This window comes from Lynx rufus, unplaced genomic scaffold (assembly GCF_022079265.1).
Source record: "Lynx rufus isolate CCGP_SWC_20201006 ecotype Redwood Valley unplaced genomic scaffold, mLynRuf1.p SCAF_18, whole genome shotgun sequence".
In the NCBI taxonomy this organism is placed as follows: Eukaryota; Metazoa; Chordata; class Mammalia; order Carnivora; family Felidae; genus Lynx; species Lynx rufus.
In genome coordinates this window covers 17,033,494-17,059,718 of record NW_025814832.1, presented here as the reverse complement: position 1 = coordinate 17,059,718, position 26,225 = coordinate 17,033,494, and the positions used below count along the sequence as shown (strand labels likewise).

Genomic DNA, 26,225 nt, shown 5'->3' with positions numbered 1-26,225 from the left:
GCTGTGTCTCCCTCTCTCTCTGCCCCTCCCTCACCCTTGTTTGCACTCTCTCTCTCCCAAAAAATAAACATTAAAAAAATTAAAAATAAAAAAACAGAATCATAGCAGTTTTTTCAATGATGACCACAGCATTATTTCCCATTCTGTAAACAGTCTAAACATATCAATTAAAAACAGAAATTGTCAGATTGCAAAAAGAAGCAGGAATCAAACGTATGCTGCCTATAAGAATGACAGGTTATATAAGGTTGTATAACACCCTTCTCCCCAGAATTGATATAAGTAGACACAAATCATCAGTAAGGATATAAATAAAAGACTCAAACAGTACTGTCAACCAGCTTGACCAACTGGTCAGTTTATAACTCCACTCAACAACAGGAACATACACAATCTTTTCAAGTGCACATGAACATTTTCCAAGCTAGATCATATTCCGAATCATAAATCAAAACTTGATACATTTCAAACAATTCAAACAATGCAAAGTATATTCTCAGACCACAATGGAATGAAGCTAAAAACCAGTAACAGAGGGGCGCCTGGGTGGCTCAGTCGGTTGGGTGTCCGACTTCGGCTCAGGTCATGATCTCGTGATTCATGGGTTTGAGCCCCGCATTGGGCTCTGTGCTGATAGCTTGGAGCTTGGAGCCTGCTTCAAATTCTGTGTCTCCCTCTCTCTCTGCCCCTCCCCCACTCACGCTCTGCCTCTCCTTCAAAGATAAAGATTAACATTAAAAACAATTTAAATAGAAAAAATTTTAAGAAACTGAAAAGCAGAGAACAGACTGGGAAAAAAAAAAAAAAAACAACCCTAGAACAGAGCATCCAAGGGTATACACACAATAGGAATACCAGAAGAAAAAGGAACAAAACTATTTGAGAGAATAATGACCGAGGATTAATGCCAGATGCTAAACCACAGACCCAGGAGGCTCACAGAACACCAAGGACAATAAATGCCCCCAAAACTACAAACGTGGGAGCTGAACCTCCTAGAAGCACCATGGCATGCCGCCTCACCCTAGCCCCCATGCATCAGTGTTTCCTCAGCAAACTCCCGAGGGAGGCCGCCCAGCAGGACCCCCTGTGGACATTCAACCAGGAACTTTTCAAAATCCAGCTGGGAGGGGATGTGCCCCCACCTACACGTTTTCAATCGAGAAAATCCAGGAGCACATGGGTAAACATGAAAAACCTCAAGTGTCTGGACTTCTGAGAGGAAACACCCGGTCAGCACAGAAACTCTTGTCACAAAAGATAGGCTAGGGAAATCATCAGTCATGAGACGTTTTCACTCAAATTACCCCTTTCAACTTGCTTTCCTTATTATATCAGTGTCTCTTCTCATCCCCTCACTCAGACCTGTTTTTCTAGAGCCTTCCTACAGTTTATGTATTGAGACTCTTGTAAAGCGCAGGGAGACCGCCCCTACAGGGTCAGCAAAGGCTGGGGTCCGTCCATCATTCGAGATGCAGGGGTGTTTCGAGACCACCTGGAATGAGGTGAGAAAACAGAGGGAAGACCCAGGACAGAGCCCACAATCAGTGAGTGCGGCACTCCCGCAACCACAGAGAGCTCAGAACCAGCCCTCAAACACACACGCGTGCTCACGGCTTTGCTCTACTACTAAGGAGTCAGGAGGTCCTGTCCTGGAACAGAAGCGTGTCCCGCGGAAGCCGAAGTGGCATCTCTAAAGGGACAGGCAAGTCTGTAACGGACATATTGAGTATATTTGTGGGTACAGGGACAGGAAGAAAAAGACTGCGAGAGGGGTGGGGTGTGAGAGAACAAAACCAGACTTTAAACCCTGGAGGCTGGACACCGGAGAGAAGACACGTGGGAAGCTCCTTTCAAGGACAGGGTGTTTCATTCAGAGACTGGTCGGGAAGGGCTTATTCCAAGCTTGCAAGTCCCACCACCTCTATGCTGACAGCACCTGGTGCACTGAGGCAATTCTGCCACTGACAGGCTGGCATCTGGGCTCTACAGGCTGAAGGACACGGCCTGGACAGGACTGTCTTTGCTTCAGACAGCAACCACAATTCAGGGTCCCCAGGCCACCGACACTTCTGGCTGACTGGCAAATCCAGAAGGTAATGCTAACCTTGAAAATTAAAAGTGATTTACCAGCAAAAAATAGATTTACTCAGGAATAACAGAGAATTGCAATTCGGGACATGCAATCACAAAACGAACTACAGGCATGGCCTGAGAACAAAAGAGAAGAATATTCTTTTAGAGAGGAAAGTGGGGGAGTTGGAAGGAGCTGTTATAAGCAAAAGGTCCACTGGTGTGAACTGGGAGTTCCAAGTGTAGGGCCCTTTCATTGGCTGACTCGGGACGGTCTCATTGGCTGGGCTGTTGCCAGGGATGGAGAAAAATCTCCCTTCCTCCTGCTGGGTAGCATAGGCTTCTTCCTGTGGGCAACGCAGGGTCCGCTCTTCCCATCGGGTCTGGTCTGCAAAAGGCTGCAAGGAGTTGTACAGCCCGAGGGCTCCCCCTTCCGGCCTCCTAACTCCATTTTAAACACGGTTTCCTTTAGTCCGTTTTGCACTCCCGGGGCATCTTAGTCTGGGCTGCTATAACAAAAACACCAGAAACTGGGTGGCTTAAATCAACACATATTTATGTCTCAACAGTTCTGAAGGCTGGAAGATCCAGCCAAGAGCCAGTGCTGATAGGTTCAATTTCTAGGGAGGAACCACTTCCTGGTTCACAGCCAGCCGTCTTCTTGCTGTGTGCCCACATGGCAGAAGGGGCAAGGGTGCTCTATGGGGTGGTCTCTTTTATACAGGTACTGACCCCATTCATGAGAGCTCCGCTTTCATGACCTAATCTCCCCACCCCATACCATCACACTGGAGGTTACGGCTCAACATGTGAGTTTTGAGGCAACATGAACATCTAGTCCATAGCACATGACCTCCCTCGGGTTCAATAATTCACAAGAACTCACAGAGCTCTGAAAAGTGCTTTACTTTTCAGTGTGTATAGACACCATATGCACGGTCTACACAGACTTGCATGCAAGAAAGACTACCAGACACCGCTTTTTACATTCACAGCTTCTAAGGCATGTCGACCAGCCTTGGCCCTAGTATTTCTCATGGGTTTCAAAAGATCTGTGTCTACAGCCCCAGTGATGTCCTGAAGAATCAATCTTTAAAAAAATTAGCTCGTGAAATAATAGCACAAATACTCCTACTAATTAACTAAAATCAATAGTGGGGAGAGGCGGAATAAAGGAGATAACATACCAGTATTAGTTACAGATCGCAGATCCATTTCTGAGTAATTAAAACAGGGGAAGCGGCCAGTCTTGAATAATACAAAAACTTGGCCCTGCTCTGATCATGCCAGAGTGACTGAGTCAGTCCCTGACACCTGGAGTCCGGGATAGTATTTTTATGTCTGTTTCTGGGTTTTCTGACTCTTCCCCAGGGTACCAGGGGGCCATCTAGGAGGAATCTCCTCCATGATGGGATGGCCAGAGTCGTGAGTGGAGTCATCCGGTACCTCATCTGACTTATTCGCAAACGAGAAGTCAGATGAATACAATGTTGCCCCAAACCTGAGGACTCTAGGCTGGGCAGCGGCCCTGCAAGGCGAGAGGAGTGTGAGGTCTCCCCACCACAAACAGAATGGCTCGAGACAGCGAGGACGCACACACCTCGATCCACATCTCCAGAGCACCTGGCAGAGTCCACCTTGGGCTACCTCCTCGCCTCTTAGAAACAGAGAGAACAGCACTTCCCCATCGGGACCTGTACGGTCGCCAGGGAAGAGCTCCCTCCGTTGCCCTCGGGTCTGCAGGGAGAGCCACAGCAGGACCCCGAGGATTAACCCTCAGCATTCTCCTCTTCTAAGCCTAGCTGTTTCCCAAGTAGGAACTGGCTTCAGACAAGGCTTTTGTTTCAGAAGATCGACGAAGATCTTTTTGACCTCTGCCAAAAGCAGAGAAGAATCACCGAAGAACACTCCTTCCCAGTGTCAAAGGAAGGAAACTTAAAAACTGCATCTGAGCCATTGCAGGGATGTCTCCCCAACAAAGATGATCTCTCTCCCAAGGAAGTGAAGGTCCTTACCGGGAGGGGATGCAGATCAACACACCTGTCAAGGGTTCGCAGAGCTCTGGGCCTGGTTCGAGAGCCCCGGGACTCCAGCACAAGGCCAGAGACGCGTTAAACTCTCAAACATTCACAGAAAAGGTCCGGGGTCCCCACGTCCCCAGTGCTTGGCCTCTTTTTTATACTACAAAGAGCCTGACCTGAGCTCCCCTCTTAGGAAAGCCCAGGATTCGTTTCACCAAAATGAGGTTAAATTTCTCCCACTTTTGGACTGGGACTTTACATCCTGACAACATCAGGATAGAAGGAGCTCGGGAAATTCTGGCAATCCATTCCCTCCTGCCCCTTAGCGGACTGGGGTTATTTTCACTGCACAGAAAACACTGCAGGAAAAGATACCCCTTGTGCTTCAGTCCCGTAGCTTGTTCTCTCACTGGCCCTGAAAGTCTCTGGGCCCCCTAGCCTGGTCAGTCCCCACATCTGGAATTAGCTCAAATGAGGAAAAGAGAAAGGGTTAGTGCAGTGCCAGTGACAGGCGTGTGACTCGCAAGAGGGTCACACTGGGCCTGCATCCTGTGGCCAGGGATGAATAGGAATGTTGCTGCTTCCCACGGGACCTGCTAGAAGACTCCCTTGGCCACAGGTGGTCACCCCAGCAAGAGAAGTGGCATGGTCCCGGAGGTAGCCCCACATGACTCGTCTGTATGATCATGGACCAGGGATATCAAGCTCAGCAGTCCAGTCGACAGTACTGGCCACAGTGGTATCTACACCAGCCAGTCAAGTACCTCACAGCCCTTCGGATGAGAGGCTCTCACTGAGCACAGTTGTCAGTAAGAAGCCACGACGCTAGTAAGAGCAAAACCACCACAATGTCAACCCAGGTCAGGGTCACCCTTGCCCAGTGGGGTTCCTGGCTCCAAAGCCTAAGCTATGGGAAGAAGGCCTCCCGCAAGGCTCTTGTGGGTGCAGCCAAAGAGTGTCCACCAACAGGGGGAGTGGGAAGGGTTCCCAACATGGGACCTGGGTCACCTTGACCTTGAATCACAAATTCAACACATTCAGATCATGGTTTGAAACCTTAGTCTGAAAAGTTTCCTGCTGGATTAAATATTTTAAAACCGTTGACGGGGTATGAGGTACGAGGAAAGGAAGGGAAGCAGGGTCATTCTCCAGTGGAGGGAGAGAACACATTTCTTTTAGAAACTCTGATCTGGGTGGAGACCTGCGATGGGCAGTTTCCCTTAAGGATAGAAAATAACCAGGAATCTGAGCATACACCCGAACCCCACATACAGGAGGTGAATAATACTGAAATTCAATGACATGGGATTTTTTTTTTAATCAATATATTAAGCTGAAGAGCCCTATCGAGAGTAATCAAAACATTAAGATCCAAAGGCTGCCCCAGATGGCCAGGACCTTACACCACACCCCCCCCCCCCCCCGAGAAAGGGCCCACGGTGGCTACAGATTCCCTCCAAGAGGAAAGGGCGCTAATGACTTTACCTCCCAAAACCCCATCCAGCTGCCAGCAGCTGGGGACCTACGGGAACAAGAGGGAGGAGGTCACCCTGCCCTGATGGGCACCAGGAGGCAGAAGTGCTTCCTGGTCCACAGCGCGATCACCTCCCCCTCCCTCCTCCTCCCCCTCCCCCCTCCCATACTCTCAACCCTGAAGAGTCGCAGGAAGCTCTGGGACAGTTCCACCTGCAGGCCTTCCACCACTGTCTTGGGCACCCAGAGGTCAGTGTCCGTGGCCGGCCTACTTGCAGGAGCAGATGGAGAGCGTGGCACCCGCAGAGAACACCCAGAAGGCCGGGTACACAGCTTCGGTAAAGTCCACCTTGAACTTACACATCAGGTGGACGTTGTCGGTGACAGCAAAGAAGATGACGAAGCCATGGTCACAGTTGAGAAGCACGCCGACCCGCGTGGCCTTGGTGGAGGGCAGCGTTTTCTCCACATTGTTGTGCCAGGCAGAGACCTTGGTATTGAACCACTCCACGCACCAGGAGGCGCTGTTGCGGCCGAGCCGGCTGTCGGGGCCCTGCCGGGGCATGCTGCCGTAGCAGATGCCCACCCCGCAGAAGTTGTTCTTCTGCAGCTCCACCTCCCAGTAGTGGATCCCCTTCCTGTAGTAGTGCAGGCCCAGCACCTGAGAGCAGTATGTGAACCTCTTGGGGTGTGGCTGGTAGTTCAGGGGCAAGTCGGCCACAGAAGCTACAGTGTAGTTCTCCAACAGAGCCACCTTGTTGTGGGCGGTGTTGTAGTCCAGGCTGAACTTAGTGGCATCTAAGAAAGCATGACCCAAGGAACCGATTACAAGGAGCCCAAAGCGTTCTCATTTTTAAACCTTGCCCCAACTGGTCGTATTTGCTCATTTCTGTTACCCACCTGTCCATCTATCCTTCCGTCTACCCATCCGCACATCCATCTACCCACATAGCCGAATATCCATCCACTCATCATCCATACACATAGCCATCTATCCACCCATTTTGTCCAGCCAGCCAGCCATTTGTCCATCTGGCTAGCCATCAATCCAGCCATCCGTCCATCTATCAGCCACCCATCTATCTATTCATCCACCCAAAGCCATTTACTGAGCACCCGATTCTGCGCAAGACGCAAGATTCTGAGCAGACTTGGCACCTGACTTCATGGAGTTCACGCCACAGCAAGCGAGGCGAGCCCCTCCACACAACACTGTGAGAACACGCGCCGCTAAGTGGTGGGCACGCCGCTACAGGGGCAAACAGCTTACGTGAAGGGTGGGGAGAGCACGAGGGAACATTGCCCACGTAGGCTGGAATCTGAGCCGAGCAACAGGAAGATGAGAATTAAACAGAATCAAGCGGAGCAGGGCAGAGGGCACAGCGAGAGCAGAGCTTGGGGTCACGAGGATGGTGGGCACATGCTGGGACCAACAAAGGCTGGGCAACTGAGAGAGAGAGGCCCTGGCAGGAGAAGGGGGACATATTAGGGCCACATAGCAGAGAGTTAAGGGGTCTAGATTTTATTTGGTGGGCAGCGGGGAGCTGAACAATGTGAGCACGGAAATTACCGGACTATATTCCCCTGGTTGGGACACTCACATGGCCTCCCCGCCCTTCCTGCCACACTTCCAACCAGTTCCAGGGGAGCTGAAGACTGAGCTCAGCCCTGTGTGGTCCCCACCCTCCACCTCCTTCCTAGGACACACCCATCTCTACCCCTTCCCTCCTAGGAGACCCTGGACCCTGGGAGAAAGGTTCCAGGCAGCACTGCACAGGGACAATCCCTAGCTTGGGAACCTGAAAACCAAGAGCCCTGGGGTTTCACCACCTCCTGCCACTCCCGTGCTAGGTGGCTTAGGGCGGGATGCTTTTCAGAGCCCTGAGTCTCCCCGTGGGCAAAATGAATGGGCTGGGGAACATGTTCTCTAAGGTCCTGAGCTGCTAGAACTCACTTTCCCTGCCCCCGGAGCATGGAGATCCAGAAACACTTGGCTCAGCACACCAGCAGCAGCTCAGCAGCAGTTAGTTCTGGCCCAGAGCCAGGCCTGGGTCTAGCATGGGGGAGGGGACAGCAGGAAGCTCCAGGGAGGCCGGTCCTGAAAAACCCAGGTACCCACCCATCCCCCCAGGCCTGCTACAGCTCTGGAGAAAGGGGAGCCAGGGCCGCAATTTGCAAGACAGATCTTGGCCGCTGCACGGAAGTGGGTACACATGGAAGGTGCTGCTGTGTGAGGCTGCGGGTACAAAAGGGAAACCGAGGGAGCGATGGTGGGAGGAGCCTAGACCTGGCCGTGAGGCAGAAACTCCAATCACTTCCAGTCAGACAAGGGAGGGCAAGCTTGCAAAGGAGCTTAATGAGTGACCAGTGACCAGAGGGGCAGGTGGAGCCCAGGGGAGCCCAGGGACTCAGCAGCCTTAGGGAGAGAGCATTCCTGGAAGGAGGGATACAGTTGAGAGGTCCAGCCAACTGAAGGCTGAAAGGTGTCCTTGACATTTAGCTGCACGGGGGCTGCCGCTACCCTCAGCCAGAGCTGAGCGTGGGGACAGAGGCCAGACTGCCCTGAGAGAATGAGACTCTTGGTTCTGGCCCCCCACAACCCTCCCCGCCGGCCCGGAAACTTTCAGAAACACAGAGACATGCAGGGAGATTGTGTCAAGCTCCCCGGGGCATCTGACACGCAGCCACAGCTGAGGACCAGCACTGGGGGACGACATTGCAGCTTCATTTTTCCATCTTCCCTCAAAAAGATCACCAAGGAAATGAGTTTCACAACAGCTTTCCAGGCTGGTCCCCTGCCGTCCGATCTTGCAGCACTGGCCTGGGGCCCAGGAATTTGTATTTTTAACCAGTATTCAGGTGAAAGGGAGGTGGACACAGCGCAGGAGCCAAGAAAAGCTGGCTGCACTGGCCGCTGTTTTCGTTTTCATTTGTTTGTTTTGCTTCGCTTTTGTGATGAGGGAGATTTAAACACGCTGCGGAGGGGCAGGGCCCAGGAGAGCAGGTAAGGACGAAGAGGTGAGTGCCAGAGCAAGAGCGTGAGTCCAGATAGAGCAGGGGCCTGGCTGGCCTTGGGGAGGGGCCAGGGAGGGCAGGAGGGAGCAGGTGTAGATGCAAGAGAAATGGCAATAACAAGAGCACGAGGGGCCCCTCTTCTCTGTGAAGCGGGGTGGGAAGGGCATGCAGAAGACTGAGGCCGTGACAAATGGGAAGGCTCCAGAATGGCAGAGGAGCCGGCGGGAAACCTAGAGCAGGACTGAGGCACAGCCGTGGGCAGCAGGTGCCAGCCCAGAGAAAGGGACGAGCCGGGCTCACGAGGGCTGGGGGTTCAGGGCACCTCTGCAAGGTCTGTGCTGGCTAGGAAGGGAAGTGAAGAAGGGCAGGTGCTGACGGAGGACGGGCGAGTTGCCAACCGGGGTAGGGGGAGCCAAGCGGGACCTCCCAACAGCGGCGAGGGCAAAGGCCTGTGCAGAGACCTACACAGGAGAGCCCGAGGGCCAGCGGGACCGCTCGTCAGGGCCAATGCTACTCACACTCTAGGAGCTCGGGCCTGGACTTGGCTAAGAAGGTATCCAGCACCTTGGTCGTGAGGGACACCGGGTTCGGCTGCACAGCGGAGGCTTTGGCTACAGCTGGATGAGGACACAGAGAGCCGTTTTCAGAGCCAACTCAGGGTGGACACCCCACTGCCCCTTGCCCGCAATAATTCAGTCTCCAGGCCTGCTTGCTTTAAACCCAGTAACTGTTCTGGGGCTCCAAAGGTGGGCATATTGACGGGTGAGGCAGAGGCAGTGGCTGGGGAGGAGGAGGGGAAACATGAATTGGACACCTGACACAGAGTGACCAGATGGCCAGTCCTCCCTGAGGAAACTGATTTTGAAGAGCTACTTCCACAAACACACACCTGGACAGCCGGGAGGATACAGGTACGTCCAGACAGGGCTACACTCATTATTGGTCTCACTCACGTACACTTGTCCTCACCTCCAACCTCAGGCCCGCCTGCCACTAGAGGACAGAATCCCAGAACTCGGGCCCCATCGCAGAACCTAATGAGAGAGGGGGCAGCCTTCCCTGCATTTAATGCCACACCTGGGCAACCTCAAGAAACAGAAAGATGTACAAATGTGTAACTTACGAGGTTTCTTGTGTTTCTTTTCTTCTTCTGAAAAAGAAAATTTTTAGAATTAAGCTACGTTCAAGCACTGCACAGTGACACTTTCAAAATACTGTAATAACAATCATTTGCTTGAATGTGACCCATGCAAATAAAGCTAGGATGTTTTAGCTGGAAACAAGCAAATGAATCTACGGGGACAGAAACCTGCCACAGTGGTTTGAGGGATTGGGACTAATCATAAGCAGCATGAAGGAATTTTCTGGGGTAATGGAAGTTTTTTAACTTGATTTGAGTAATGGTAACACACATATGCATTTGTCAAAATTAATCTAACTGCACATGTAAGATCTGTACATTTTACTGTAGGTAAATTACATCTCTATAACAGGAAAAATGCAAGAGAAAACATACCAAAAAATAAAGGGAACCAGCAAAGAAATGGCTTGCCGAGTATCACAATAGTCTTTATTTTTTTAATGTTTATTTACTTTTGATAGAGAGACAGACAGAGACAGAGAGAATGCATGTGCATGAGTAGGGGAGGAGCAGAGAGAGGAGACAGAGAATCCGAAGCAGGTTCCACGGTATCAGCATAGAGTCTGATGCGGGGCTCAAACCCACGAACTGTGAGATCATAACCTGAGCTGAAATCAAGAGTCACATTGAGCCACCCGGGCTCCCCTATCACAACAGTCTTTAAAAACTATCTTGGAGTGTGCACCTATGAAGACTAAGTTTAGCTAAAGCAATGACTCTCAGAGCGTGGTCCCCAGAAGCAGCAGCATCACCGGAGAATCTGTAGGAAATGCAAACTCAGATCTCATCCAAACACCCGCTGAATCTGAAAGCCTGGGGGTGGGGCCCAGCAATCTGTGTTTTACAAGCCCCTGGGTGACTGCGATGCATACTCAAGTCTACTTGAGCTAGAAGATTTTGGGTTCCCTCCACCACTTTCCTCGCCACTGGAATGACAAGGGGTGTTTTGGATCTTATACCTGCCCTCCCGCAGGGTGCTTTACGCTCCAGATAAGCCCCCCTCTCTCCTATTATCCTCTCCCTCCCCCCACACCAGCCCCCACTCAGCTCTCCTTCCTCCCACTTCTGAGTCCTTTTTCCAGGTGTTGTCTTCACTCTGCCCCCATCTCCTCCTCACCTGCCCACTCCCACTGGACCAGCATCTTGGGAGGACCCCAGGCTGTGCCACCGGCCTAGGGCACGGCACTGGCCCCCTCCCCAGTCATCACAGCGGTTCAGAGTGTCATCTACACTGTGACCGATCCACTCCTTCCCTGCCAACTTCCCCATCTCAGCCCCCGGCCGGCACCACAGCTCACTCCTGCTAAGAGCGGTGCTTGTGATCTGGGGCAGGGGCGAGGAAGCTTCTGGGGGAGCGTGACCTGAGAAGGACACAGGTGCACAGCATTTGTCCCCCTATCTTTCCCTTCCCCAGTCACACCAGGTGCCCTTCTACATTTTCCCGGTGAGCTGAGGGCTCCCTGCTCCCTCCACACCAGGCACCCTGGCCCCTGGCTCCACTCCATTTGGAAATGCCAAAGACAAACTAAACTCTAAAAGTAAACAACACAGACCAAGAGCTCCCTCATCCCCCAGGGGCAGCACTCCTCCATTCACGCTCACTTTTCAGGGAAGCAGTAACAGCCACAGTTCAGTAGCATATTTATGGCCTTTAAAAGAGCTTCACAGGGCGCCTGGGCGGTTCAGTCCGTTGAGTGACCAACTCTTGATTTTGGCTCAGGTCATGATTCCAGGGTCGAGGGATCGTGCCCCGCATCAGGCTCTGGGCTGAGCATAGAGCCTGCTTGAGATTCTCATTCTCTCTCTCTCTCTCCCTCTGTCCCTCTCCCCGACTCCCTCACTCTCTCTAAAATAAAAATAAAATAAGAGCTTCACAACCAACATCTCAAGTGACCCTGAGGTTCACTAATAAGAATCCCATGAGGTCGGTATCATTATGGTCCAAGTTGGACAGATGAGGAAACTGAGGACCTTTCTTCTCCCCAGCCCCCACCTCAACAGCATGTGCCTTCTCAATGTGTGGCTGATATGGCCCCAAAGGGGGCAAAAATTCATTCTTGGTGGAAGAGGGTGAAAGAAGTCTTACTCTTTATACGTATAAAAGCATAATATATAGGGGCGCCTGGGTGGCTCAGTCAGTTAAATGACTCTTGATTTTGGCTCAGGTCATGATCTTGTGGTTTGTGAGATTGAGCCCCTCATCAGGCTCTGCACGGACAGCAAAGAGCTTGCTTGAGAGTCTTCCTCTTCCCCTCTGCCTGTTTCTCCACTCACTCCCTTTCAAAATAAATACACATATTTTTTTAAAAAAGCATAATATATAGGGGTACCTGGGTGGCTCAGTCGGTTGAGTATCTGACTTCAGCTCAGGTCATAATCTCACAGTTGGTGGGTTCAAGCCCCGTGTCAGGCTCTGTGCTGACAGCTTGGAGCCTGGAGCCTGCTTCACATTCTGTGTCTCCCTCTCTCTCTCTCTGCCCCTCTCCCTCTCATGCTCTCTCTCTCTCTCTCAAAAATGAATAAATACATTTAAAAAAATTTTTTTAAAGCATAACACATAAACAGGCATACTGCGGGGCACCTGGGTGGCCCAGTCGGTTAAGCATCCAACTTCAGCTCAGGTCATGATCTCACGGTTGGTGGGTTCGAGCCCCGTGTCAGGCTCTGTGCTGACAGCTTGGAGCCTGGAGCCTGCTTTGGATTCTGTGTCTCCCTCTCTCTCTCTGCCCTCCCTAGCTCATGCTCTGTCTCTGTTTCTCAAAAATGAATAAATATTAAAAAAAAAAAAAAAGTTAAACAGGCATACCACATATGTGTGGTATTAAAATTTCACCAGTGTGGGCCATTAGGAAAAAAATGTCTTCAATGGCTGGGAGCAGGGCGGGTAAGAGAAGGGCAATAATGACAAAAGGTTAGGAAGTGCTATGATGGTACAAGCACATGACAACTCAAGACAGAACAGCGCTGAACTACCGGCGAGGGTTGGCCTCTGCTCCTCCAGGACCATGGCCAGGCCCCTCCAGGGGGCTCTGCCCGAGTGCCAAAACTTGGGTATCACTAAGAATTTCTCAAGACAAGCCACCTTTGGTAACCTTGCAGGCCCAGGCAGCCCGCACAGCCAGTGCCGATGGGCCAGTCCTGCTAAGCACCCCAGGGGAGCTCCTGAGACAGCCCCTCCAACTTCCACTCGCTGTGGCCGTAGCCATGCCGGTCTCCAGATACACTCAGGCCCCTGGCAACCTGGGACGGTCTGAGCCCACCCAGAAGGAGCGGCAACACCTGTGAGTGTGTCGGCCAGAGCTCCGGCCAGCCACGGCCAGGCCACAGCCACAGGGACAGCAGCAGGGTTACTTACTCAGGACCTTCTTCACAAAGTGTGCGGGTTTGTGCGTGGACGCTGGGCCATGCTCTCCAAGGTTCCCTGGGCCAAAGAAGAAGGGATTAGTTTATGCAGCTCTTCCAAAGCAACCCCAGGAACCAGCTTTGCCACGGGCTGGCAGAGAAAGTGTTTTACAAAGGCAACTTCCACGGACTTTCCCCATCTAGTCATTTACAGGAGCTAGAAACAAGGGGACAGAAAGACAAGTTTGGTGTGTCCCTCTTTTCTCTGGCTTAAAACGTAGCCGGGATCAAGTCTTTTCTCTGCCAGCGCCCAGCTTCGTGACCTCTGAACCCTCTCTACGCTTCCATTTCTCCCGGTGTAGCCGGGGATGAGCACCTTGCTTGTGGTGGGGTGGCCAAGACGCCTGGTGTGCAGTGCTGGTTCCTCTCCCTCCAGTTTTTCCACCACCCCTCGTCCCCCAGACCAGCGATCACTGCTGTAGCAGGAAAACAAATATGCGTGTCCAATGCATCAACAGCTTTACCCGCTACGGAGTGCACCACACCTGTCCCAGAGGCTCCTCTGCAAGGACACGCGGCTCGACAAGCTGGAATTCAAGCTCCCCCTACCCTGGGTTACACAGTAAAATCTACTATGTGCCAGACTCTGTGCTAAGCACTGGGGAGAGAATGCTGGATGAAAAACAGACCCAGCCCCTGCCCTCACAGAAATGGCAATCTACTGGGGGAAGAATAAAATGACAGATGTGCAAAGGTTCCCAAGGGATGGCAAGGATCCTGGGACCTAGTCTGAGCAGTGAGAGTGGCGATAGGGAGGTCTGCTGAGAAACATATTGTTTCAACTGCTCTCTGAAGGGTGACAGGAGTTAACTGGTGAAGATGGTGGAGTCTGAGTCTTATAAGCAGTGAGAAGAGCACGTACAAAGGCCCTGTGGCAGGAAGCTTAGCATATGCAAGCAACTGAATGCAGTGAGATGTATGGGAGGAGGGGACACTTCAGGGCTGGAGAAATAGACAGGACCTGACCAGGCAGGGGCTTGTAGGGCCAGGGTCAAGAGTGTGGTCTGAAACCTACAAGCAAGGGATATTTTCTAAACAGGGTGAGAGGGAGAAATCAGATCTGCATCTTAAAAAGCTCTCTCTGGCTGTAGCAGGAGTGGATGCAGGACTATTTAGAAAGCTGCCACAGGTGATAGCTGGCAGGGGAACCACTGGACTGAGTCAGGAGATATTTAAGAAGTAAAACCTGGTGATGGACTGGATATGGCAGCATGAGGAAAAAAAGGGGGTGCCGGGGGGAATTCCAGGTTTCTCTGACCCTAAAACCAGCCATTCTTCCACCAAACACACTGATAACCCAGGGTCCATTCAAAAGCCATCTGAGGGCCGCCTGGGTGGCTCAGTTCGTTAAGCACCCAACTGTTGATTTCGGCTCAGGTCATGATCTCATGGTTTGTGAGGTCAAGCCCCACATCGGGCTCTGCGCTGACAGTGCAGAACCTGCTTGGGATTCTCTCTCCCTCTGTTCCTCCCCCGCTTGTGCTCTCTCCCTCAAAATAAATAAACTTAAAAAAAAAAAAAGAAAAGAAAAGAAAGAGCCACCTGAGCCAGCCTCAAGATCACATACAGAAAGAGCCTGTCCAAAAGTCCCATCATTGACATCAAGGCCCCCAGAAATGTTTCAGGAAGGATGGCTACAATGTCAGGATGTTTCCCCACTACCTCCCAGATGGAGGGCGGATGTTTCAGGATCCCAAAACTGAAGCCCCAGTGCTCTGGGTCAAGACCCTCTCCCCGATTCCAAAATGCTGATTCCATTTCAGGGGTCCCAGAAGGGGAGCATGGGGGCTGCTAATAGTTACCTAAGCCAGTGGGTCCCTCGGGCTTCTTGTCCTGGGGCAGCCTGATATACCGCTTCAGCTCATTTTTGAGGTCTGAGGTGCCCTGGCAGACACCCTTTATCAGCTCCTGATTCAGCTCCATCTTGGGGACGTAGACCGGCTTTGTCGAGATTCCCTGCAGTTTGATCGCTTTCTGAAACAAGCCAGGGTATTAGTTCAGGCAGCTGCGAGGAAGCCAGGGTCTGAGCTCAGCCCTCATGAACTCCAGGAGGAGATTCCCCGTGTCCACGGGCGCTCAGTCCAATCAGCCTTCTCAAATTACAGGCCAGAGGTTGCTGGGGGCTAATGTGCCACTTTTGGTCACAGCGCTGTGGATCAGGGCCCTCAGAGGCCACTCACCTACCAAGGAGGAAACTGAAGTCAAGAAATAACCAACGTGGGGGCCCCTGGGTGGCTCAGTCAGTTAAGCATCTAACTCTTGCTGGTTTCAAGTCATGATCTCACAGTTCGTGAGTTCAAGCCCACGTCAAGCTCCCTGCTGTCAGCACAGAGCCTGCTTCAGATCCTCTGTCCCCTTCTCTCTCTGCCCCCCACCCCCGCTTGCATGCTCTCTCTCAAAATACATAAACTGGAAATAAATAAATAATGTGGAAGGAAAGGAGGAAAAGAAAGAGAGACAGAGAGAGAGAGGAAGAAAGGAATAGGGGGAGACAGAAAGAGAAAAAGTGTCCTGCTAGGAACACTGCCAATTGGTGGCAGGGACAAAGCTGGGACATAAATCTCCTGACCCCCGTGGATAATGCTCTTCCACTCCTCCAGCTGTGGCTGGAAAAGTACAGGAGACTCAGAACCATCTCCAACCCTCAAAAGACCAGCTCCAAACACCCATTCTAAAACTGGACAGGGCTGCCTCAGCGGGCAGAGGGTTCGGCCAGGGCACATCCAGGGAAAAGGGAGGATCTTACAAAAGTCCCCAGACTTGAGCTAAAATCGGGTCACACAACATCAAGAGGTCCCCAGACAGGGACTTAGAATTCTTCTCCGGGAGCTCTAGGCAGCTACTCCAATACACAAGAAGGACCACAGAGATGAAACTCGATGGCACTGAGCCTAGGCCTGGAAAGAAGTCCGTGCAGGGGGAAGAGAAGACTCCCAGCCACTCCTCTACTCTCCCCAGGACCTGAACAAGGAACCTGGGCCTCTGAGGTGTCGTCACCCCATCGATGGGGCTCACCGGGACACCCGCTGCACGCTGCAGGCCAGGAGAAGGGGGCAGTTAAGAAGGGAAGGGCTGGCCCAAAGGAGCGGACAGCAGACACATCGACAAGCACATCTAAAACAACGTCACCACCAAGTGCTACAGCAGAGGCAGACCGACCCACTCGATCACCAGGAAGGGCAGAAGAGCAGGATCCAAGGAAGACGGGGGTGGGGGAGTCTGGAGCGGCCTTGGGAAAAGGACAGCCACGGCATTCCCATCCAATGCCGGGTCTGTCTGGGCAATGGTGATGCTCTGCTGTGGTTACAGCACGGGGCAAGAGAGGAGTGTGATGCCAAAGACAGGGGTGCTAAGGGACATGAGGTCAGATAGGGCGGGGGGGGGGGGGTCTGTGCTTTAGAAAGACACTTCCAGGGTCCATGGGGAGGGGGGAGGGGGGAAGGGGCGTAGGCAACATTCTAACATGGCCCCCAAAATGCCCATCTGATCCAGGGGTACACACCCTATATAATCCCCTCCCTCTGAGTATAGGCAGGACAGTGACTATGGTAGGACGTCACTCCTGGAATCAGGTTACCTTAGATGGAAAAACTGAAGGAATATTGCAGATGTAATGAAGATCCCAAATCTGTTGGTTCTGAGTTCATCAGAAAGGTGAGTATCCCGGGTGGGCCTGACTTAACCAGGTAGGAGCCACTAAAAGGGACCGAGCTTGTAAGAAAGAATGAAATCTTGCCATTTGCAATAGCATGAATGGAGCTAGAGAGCATTATGCTAACTGAAATTAAGTCCGAGAAAGACAACTACCATATGATTTCACTCATTTGTGGCAATTTAAGAAACAAAACAAACAAGCAAAGAGAAAAGAGAGAGAGAGAGACAAAGCCAGGAAACAGACTCTTAACTGTAGAGAACTGACGGTTACCAAGAGGTGAGTGGTGAAATAGGTGAAATAGGTGAAGGGGATTAAGAGCACACACATCATGGGGCACCTGGATGGCTCAGCCAGTTGAGTGTCTGACTCTTGATTTCCACTCAGGTCATGATCCCAAAGTCATGGGATCAAGCCCCACGACTGAGTGTGGAAGTCTGCTTAGAATTCTCTCTCTCTCTCTCTCTCTCTGCCCCTCTCCCCTGTCTGCACTCTCTCCAAAATAAAAAAAAGAAGAAGAAGAAATAAATAATTTTGGAAAAAAGCACACTCATCACGATGAACACTGAGTAACGTATAGAATTGCTGAATCACTTAAGGAAAAAAAAAAAGAATTGTTAAATCACTATATTGTACACCTAAAACTAATGTAAAACTGTATGTGTTACACTGGAATATTAAAAAAAAAAACACAAAAACAAAGAGGGGCGCCTAGGTGGCTCAGTCGGTTAAGCATCCGGCTCTTGATTTCAGCTCAGGTCATGATTTCAGTTCGTAAGACCGAGCCCCACATCAGTCTCTGCACTGACAACACAGGGCTTGGGACTCTATTTGTCCCTCCCCCACTAGTGCTCTCTCTCTTCTCAAAATAAATAAATAAACTTAAAAAAAAAAGAAGAATATTCTTTCTAAAAAAGGAAAAAAAGAAAAGATTAATAATCTAAGCAGGAATAAAAGGGAACAGACTTTCCTGGAGGGAGAAATTCTCTGCTGGCTTTGAAGAGGTAACTGCCAAGTGGAGAGAGGGCCACGTACGTGGCAAGGAAAGGCAGCAGCCTGTGGGAACGGAGAGCAGACCTCAGCCACCAGCCGGCAAGAAAGCGGGGACCTCAGGCCTGCACCACGGGAAGTGAATTTGCCAGCAAGCTTGGAGATGACCCCAAGCTCAGCAGCCCAGCCGAGCTCAGCCCGTCCCAGCTCCTAAGCCATGGAGAGTGAGATAACACACATATGCTCTCCCCAGCCACTGAGTTTGTGGTAAGTTGTCACACAGCATAGAAAGTAGATACAGTGTGTCTGGGGGATGCTTCAAATGACCTCTTACAGCCCCACCTCGAGGGCCCCACTGCACCTATAATCAACATCGTAACAGCAGGCAGAAAGAATGTTCGTCAAGACCTACCTCCAGAAACTCGAACTCATCCTCCTTGGTCAGGGAAAGTTCAATCTCCTCCTTCAGAGTCTGGATCTCACTCTTGTTCTTGAGGAGGATCTGGTAAATGTTGTCGAACTTGGTACTGACTCTCTTCTGCTCCTCCTTTATCTTTCGTGTGCAGATGGCCTCTGCGGCATCAATGAGTATCTTGATTTCCACATATTCTTGTCTGAGCTGCTCCGTCTTCCTGCGGGCAGTCTCCTAGCGGAGTAAGACACAGGGGCGTCCATCAGACAAAAAAGCTAAGCCTGTGTACGGAGCAGTGGTGAAGTGTGGAGCACTGGAGACTCTTCCCTGTACTTCGTGGGAGTACAGACGGGCACAACTGCTTTGGGTGGGAATTTGGCAACATCTAGTAAATCTGAAGGTGCTCAGACCAAATCAAGGAATATACTCAGATGCCCGCCCCAGAAACAGACACAAGAACGCTCACAAGCAGCATTGTTTGAATTGGCAAAACCCCGGAAAGAACCGAATGTCTAACAATATGAGACTCGAGGGGTGCCTGGGTGGCTCAGTCGGTTGAGCGTCCGACTCTTGATTTCGGCTCAGGTCACGATCTCACAGTTCGTGGGATTGAGCCCCACATCGGGCTCTGCAGTAAGTGTGCAGCCTACTTAAGATTCTCCCTCTCTCTCTCTCTCTTTCCCTCTCTCTCTAAAATAAATTTGAAAGTTAAAAAAATTAAAAATAAGTAAGAGACTTGATACAAATCTACAAATTATTCACAGGACAGAATATTGGATAGTAACGAAAACTAATGAGCTGGGGCAATGCATGGACAAATGAGGGAAAAACCACCTGTAGAAGAAGACGTCCAGCATGATGCTCTTCATATAAAGCTTAGAAACAGACAGAATGGCTTCCTTTCAGTAAGAGAACACCCCTGGAGTTTCTGAGGGCACGTGGCTGCCCTGCCAGACTACATTTCCGGGGATTCCCTGCAGCTAGAGTTGGCCATGTGACTAAGCTACTCCCAGTGCAGTGTGAGCAAAAGTGGTATGTGTGACACTCTTCTTCCCTGTCCCTTTTACTCCCGGCTAGAACAGAGATCTGATGGTGACCCAGCTTCAACCAAAGAAATGAGGAAAACCCCCCCATGCAGTACTAGAGTAATAAGAAAAGACTCTGGGGGTGCCTGGCTGACTGGGTCAGAAGAGCATGCAACTCTTGACCTCAAGGTCATGAGTTCAAGGCCCTCGCTGGGTATAGAGATTACTTAAAAACTTTCCATATATATATATACGTATGTATGTATGTACGTATGTGTATGTGTACATATATGTGTATGTGTATATATACATATGTATTCTTCTACACACGTGTATTCTTCTATATATATGTATTCTTCTATATACACGTATTCTTCTATATATATTACATATATATGAAATAAATATATTCTACGTATATAAAATATAAATATATATAAATATATAAAATACATACATTCTATATATATGTATTCTTTTTATATATAATATTAAAAACTTACAAGATTTGTGAAAACTAGACAAAAAAAAATCTCTAATTCTACCACTCCAATACTGGTACTACTATTCTCTTCCTATACTTCCTTCCAGTCTTTTCTCCCATACTTCCCGTAATGGGTTGAATGGTGGCCCCCAAGAGATCTGTCCAGAACCTGCGAAGCTGACGTTACTCAGCAAAAGTCTCTGCAGGTGTAATTAAGGTAGGCATCTTGAGATGACATTATCCTGGATTACCCAGGTGGGCCCTAAATCCAATGACAAGTGTCCTTATTAGAGACAGAAGAAAAGACACAGAGGGAGGAGGAGGCCATGAGAAGACAAGAGGTGGGGGCTGAAGTAACACAGCCACAAGCCTAGGAACACCTGAGCCACCAGAAGCTGGAAGAGGCAAAGAAGGATTCTTCTCTAGAATGAGGAAGTGTGGCCCTGTCTTTGATTTCAGGATTCTGACCTCCAGAACTTTATGAGAATACATTTCTCCTTGTGAGCGGAGGTTGTGGTAATTTGTTATGACAGCCCTAGAACTGATACATTTTATTTTTATAAAAAGATGTAACTCTAGTGAGTATACACTTTTGCTTCCTGTTTTTTTTCCCATTTAAACCATGACCACTTGGGGCTTCCAACTCCTGATTTCCATTCAGGTCATGATCTCGCGGTTGTGGGATCGAGGTCCGAAGCACAGAGCCTGCCTGGGACTCTCTCTCTCTTTCCCTCTCTCTCTGCCCTTCCCCAGCTCGTGCTTGTGCGTGCTCTGTCTCAAAATAAATAAACATTCAAAAAAAAAAAAAAAGAAAGAAAGAAAGAAAGAACACATAATCACTTTTTATATTAATACTTTTTTCTTCATGATTTTTTTTTTAATGTTTATTCATTTTTTACTGACAGAGAGAGACAGAGTGCAAACAGGGTAGGGGTTGAGAAAGGGAGAGAGAAAGAATCCAAAGCAGGCTCCAGGCTCTGAGCTGTCAGCACAGAGCCCAAAGTGGGGCTCCAACTCCCCAACTGCGAGATCACAACCTGAGGCGAAGTTGGACGCTTAACCGACTGAACCACCTAGGTGCTCCTTCATGACTTTTTTTTTAAGTCAGCTCTACGCCAGCACGGGGCTCAAACTCACAATCCCGAGATCGAGAGTCCCATGCTCTACTGACTGAGTCAGCCAGGCGCGTCTATATTACTACTTTTTAACCCTAATTTTTAGTGATTGACCCCGTCCTCCTTACACCAAGGTCAGGGCTTGTAGACAGTATTCAGTCTGGGTCTATGAAGGATCTCCCCTGGGGACATGGCTTTCTGGATGTCCTGCATGGGTGATGTCTAATTCCAACGCCATGTGTGACACCATGTGTGTAGCCCTGTGGAGATCAGAGCTGAGCCTGTCCTGCCTGGAGGCTGAGGGAGGGTCTGGGGCCGGGGCTGGCAGTGGACAGCCCTGTCACTCACCCGTATGTCCTGCTGCCTGGCTCTCACATCCTCCAGCGCCCTCGATGCACCATTGATCTGATCGCATATGATGGTCAGTTTATGCTTCAGCTTGGTCTGCGGAGAAAACAAGCAGGTGAGAAATCACCTCAGCCCAGCCCCCACCAGCCAACACCAGAACGGTCCCACAGGCGTTTCTACTGGCCCAGGTCTTGCCTGCCTGTAGCTGTTTGAAGCATTCTCTTATTTATTGCCTCCCTTCCAACTTTTAGAGGGACAGTACAAGAAAGAAGTTAGGAGCACAGGACTTAGACCGACCCATTCCCAGCTGTCCAAGAGTCTCTCACCTAGGTCCTTGGCCTTGAAATAGATACAAATGTTCCCACCCCGCAGGGCTAGTAGGAGGATTAACTGAAACAATGTGAGGATTTAGCATAGTGCCTGGATCCTAGTATAGCCAAACTAAATGTCAGGTTGCGTTACTAAGAGCTGCTTCGTTGTCACACCCATTTTACAGACAATGAAACTGAGGCAAGAAGCCCAGCAAGGGGGCCAAGTTCACACCATAGCCAGAACAGCTGGGGCTGGGACAGTTGCTTCAGTCATTCAAGCCAACCTTCCCACTGCAAACAACCAGAAAAGCAGACAAATTACTGGGAAGAAAAATCGGCTTAATGACAAGGGAGAGCTAACTAAGCAGGGAAGGATGACACAGCCAAGATCTGGGAAAAGGAAAACCCAGAGAGAAAAGCCTGGTTTCTGGAGTTGTTCTCCCAGAGTCATCTGCCAATTCCAGAACACAGCTGGAAGAGCCACGGTCAACCTCAGGGAAGCAGGAACAAGAGTCAGAGTCCAAGGCTCATTTGGTATGCCCCACAGGCAGGGACCTCCGCGGGCTAACACCCTAAGAATGAGGATCAACAAGCAGGAGGCCAGTCCACCACCAGGTCAACCCCAGAAACTGAATTAAGGTGACTCAGAATTACAAAGTCCTTAACCACCTCCAGGAACCAAGGTCAATTATGCATGAAGGAAAATAGTATCATCTTAGGTCTCTTAGTATTTCTATCAATTTTCAGAATCGATATTGGAGTGTCCTGCCTCCCTGCTCAGGTGAAACGTTATGGTGTAGAAATGGCAAGGAAAATCACCACCACCGTAAGAGTAGCTAGTGTTTCTTATATATTCACTGCAAGCCAGGCATTGTTCTAGTGCTTTTCAGGTATTAACTTAAAGCTAAAAACAACACTGTAAAGTGGGAGTGACCCACCCTTATTAATAAGGACACTGAGGGGCGCCTGGGTGGCTCAGTCGGTTAAGCGACTGCCTTTGGCTCAGGTCAAGATCTCGCGGTTTGTGAGTTCAAGCCTCGAGTCAGGGTCTGTGCGGACAGCTCAGAGCCTGGAGCCTGCTTCGGATTCTGTGTCTCCTTCTCTCTCTGCCCCTCCCCCTCCCCCTCTCTCCCTCTATCTTTCTCTCTCCCCCTCCCTCTCTCTCTCTCTCTCAAGAATAAACATTGAAAAAAAAACCACATAAATAAGGACACTGAAGCAGAGTCATGAAGTGGCTCGCCCTAGGTCACATCTCTGTGAACTGGTGTTCCAAGATCCTGGTGTTACAATCAAAGCACTGAGTACGTTAGAAATGTCTAGACAGGGGCGCCTGGGTGGCGCAGTCGGTTAGGCGTCCGACTTCAGCCAGGTCACGATCTCGCGGTCCGGGAGTTCGAGCCCCGCGTCAGGCTCTGGGCTGATGGCTCAGAGCCTGGAGCCTGTTTCCGATTCTGTGTCTCCCTCTCTCTCTGCCCCTACCCCGTTCATGCTCTGTCTCTCTCTGTCCCCAAAAAAATAAAATAAAAACGTTGAAAAAAAAATTTTTAAAAAAAGAAATGTCTAGACAAAAAACATTTACTTCCCCTAACGAGCTAGCTCAACATCCCCCAGCCCTCCCACACCACTAGAGATATTCAGTTCCGAACCTGACCTTGAATCTGGATTTGAACAACACAGTGACAAGTCACATAAGGCGCTAGAAGCGGAGACCAAGGCCACACTAACTTGACCCCGAAAGCCCAAGTTACTGATGGTGTTTCCAATTCAACCTCTGTGACAGTGCCCTCTGACCTGGCCTCTCACAGTAGCCAAGATAAACTGTGGGCCAAAGGCAGGAGGCCAGGCCATGGCAGATCCGGCCTCACAGGGGTCAGAACGGCAAGAGAACTCAGAACACCTGGGGGCTGCCAACAGCCCAACACTGTTCCACCTCCAACAGCCACTCTTAGTGCACCCCAGACCTCTGTGTTCGGGAAAACTTTATCTGTCAGTAATCAAACACATATGACAGTCCCCTGATGGCAGAGAGGGGCCTCCCTGGCTCCAGACACAGGAAAGTGGCCAAGGACTTTGAGAGGTGCAACATTCCCCTCAGCCAGGGTAGAGAACTTTTTGAAGTTCTGAGGACCTGTTCACAGATCAGGGACTTGGGTCCGCCATGAGGACGTGGGAGGCAGCAGAGTCCCGGGTCTGCCCCACACCAGTGGTCAGGACGAACCAGCCTCCCACAGCTGGGGCACTGCCCAGATGGGGCTGGCTCTGTCCCAGCAGTGAGCGGTGGCAGGGCTAGACGTGGAGGCTGATGGAAGAAGCAGCAAGGCAAGGCCAGTTACAAGGATTACAAAGCCAAGCGAGTATGGCACACAGGTACACTGGGTGCAGACTCCAGCTCCGGGCCCCAGAGGCTGAGAGAGACAGCTGTAGCTCCAGGCCAGGCTGAGAGGAACCCTCCTGCCCCTACTTGCCTTCTGCCTCCCTGGATAAGAACTTCTAGAAGAGCCTTTTGGCAGAAGCCGGCTGCCCAAGTGCTCAGGGACAGGCCCGGGCACCCCAGGGCCACGAAGATCTTGGTCGCCTGACACCACCCCCAGCAAGCTCTCTTCCCAGAAACTACACCGGCAGGGCTTAGGCAGCGCTCACCCGGCTAGGAAGAAGAGGCAGAATTCAAGCTCAGGTCTCAACACCCAGCCCAGGTCAGAGCCTGGGTCAACCAGCCACCTGCCTGACACCAGGACCTGCCCACAAAGCACTTCCCACACAGCTCATCTCCCCAGAGCCTCCTGACCACCCTTACAGGTCGAGAAGAAATGCTCTTAACCCCATTTTACAGATGAGGAAGCGAGGCTGGGAGAACTGCAGCGACTTGCCCTGAACCACAGCTGATATGGAGCAGAGCAGGGCTCCTGGCTCGAAAGGCGAGGCAGGTTCTTTAGTGTGGCAGCTGGAGACCCTGGCGGCGAGGCCCGACACAGCTGTGCCTCAGAGGTCAACCCCTGGCCGTGCTTTGAGGTCTGGCCTCCAAGACTCAGGGAAGAAGTCCTAAGGGACCCAGCTCAGACAGAGAAGCAGACCAGGCCTGGGAAGGCCCATGGCTTCACAGGAGCAGGGCTCGGAGCCTGGTCCCGGCGCCACCGCAAACCTCCGCCAGGTCTCTTATCTCCTTCGACAACAGGACAGTCCTTGACTGTGACAATGAAAGGCAATCAGGCCATGCCTCGGAGCTCAGGCTGATATAAAAAAAGGTGGTTCAATTACACCTTTCAGCCTCTGCCTTGAGTCCACAAGGGGAAGTTATGATTTCCCCCAAACCACTAAAATCAACACAGCTCTGGAAGGCCCCCTACGAAACCACCTGGTCCCGCCTCCTTGCTTTACTGATGAAGACTCAGGCCCCAGGGACCAAAGGCTGTGCTCAAAGTTGCACAGCCAAGGTGGAGGTCACTATGGTGCAAGAGTTTGGCTGTCCCTCTGGGTAGTATCCAGAGATATTTGGGACTCTGCCCACCATCCTGCTCAAAACGATCCTCCCTGGTCACTCTCTGGCTCACCAAAAGTTTTTGCACACATGACCTCAAGCCTGCAAGAATGTCGCATGCTCCATGCACTCAGATATAAGGGTGGTCATGGGGAGAAACGGCAAACCGTAGAGTTAAACCCGTTGGGGTCCCAACAGCTCAGGCTAAATTAACTTCTCTGGACCTCCATTTCCTCAACTGTAAAATGGAACTAATTATATTCAATTCCAGCTGCCAGGATTTAAATGCGGAAACAGAGGTAACCTCCAGGGCTCATATTTGACGTTGGAAACCCTCTGCTAAACACCATCAGACAAATACTAGGCTTAAGGCAAGCAACCACCTGTTTTCAGCATTCCCCTTTTTAAGACAGAGGGTGGGGGGAAGAGGGTGGGCCAAGGATGACAGCGGAGGGCTGTGTGTTCTCCCCGCCCCTTTCTATTACGACGCTGGGGACGCCCTGCCCCGGTTCCCAGGCCCAGCAAGGCCCATCCCCCTACCCCAGGTGATCCGTGGTGGGCCACTATGCCCACAGTGGCTCCCTCCCCCAACACCCCTTACCTGCAGGTCTGCGCTGGCCTGGCTCAGGGTCTCAGGCGAGCAGGCCTTGTGCTCCACCAGGCAGATGTGGCAGATGCACTCATCATGCTGGGGGCAGAAGAAGTCCCGCAGCCTGTTGTGCTGGGGACACTTGCGGCGCATCAGGTCCTTGACGGGCGGCTGCAGCTGGTGGTCCCGAAAGGCGGGGCTGTCGAGGTGCGGCTGCAGGTGTTCCTGGCAGAAGGAGGCCATGCACACCAGGCACGTCTTGACGGCGGGCGCCTTCAGGCAGTGGTCGCAGGCCACCTGGCAGGGCGGGCTGGGCTCCGCGGCGCGGGCGGGCGGCGTGCAGCCGTCGGGGGGCGACGGCGCCACCCGGGCCACCTCGGCCTGCAGGAACTGCTCCACCACCGCGCACAGCACCGTGTTCTTGTGGAGCTGCGGCCGCTCCTGATAGCTGGCGCGGCACTGCGGGCACAGGTACGGCGGCTCCTGGACGGCCCACGTCTCGTCCAGGCACGAGCTGCAGAAGTTGTGGCCGCACGGGGTGGTGACGGGCACCTTGAAGTGCTCCAGGCAGATGGAGCACGACAGCTCCTCGGCCAGGGGGACCAGCTCCGCCATGGCGCTCCTGGGGACCGGACGAGACGCGCTGGCACTTCGGGCGCGAACGCCGCGCGGCAGCCCCACACAGCCTAGGAAACGAAA

The 26,225-nt window shown here is 51.4% G+C and overlaps 1 protein-coding gene across 2 annotated transcripts; it reads right to left on the bottom strand.

Annotated features, from left to right (window-relative positions):
* Positions 1-781: 781 nt before the first annotated feature.
* Positions 782-26,225, bottom strand: TRIM25 (tripartite motif containing 25). 2 transcript variants are annotated; one of them, XM_047080995.1, is made up of 9 exons: positions 25,539-26,208; positions 21,152-21,247; positions 18,180-18,413; positions 14,928-15,099; positions 13,079-13,144; positions 9,706-9,732; positions 9,281-9,362; positions 9,101-9,201; positions 782-6,365 (listed from the first exon to the last, which is right to left on the bottom strand). In XM_047080995.1, exons 1-9 carry the CDS (start codon positions 26,139-26,141, stop codon positions 5,836-5,838), a joined length of 1,911 nt encoding a protein of 636 aa, XP_046936951.1. In that variant the 5' UTR covers positions 26,142-26,208; the 3' UTR covers positions 782-5,835. The 2 variants fall into 2 exon arrangements, with proteins under 2 accessions (XP_046936951.1, XP_046936950.1); XM_047080994.1 differs by lacking the exon at positions 9,281-9,362 and having other exon boundaries at positions 9,101-9,199; positions 25,539-26,225.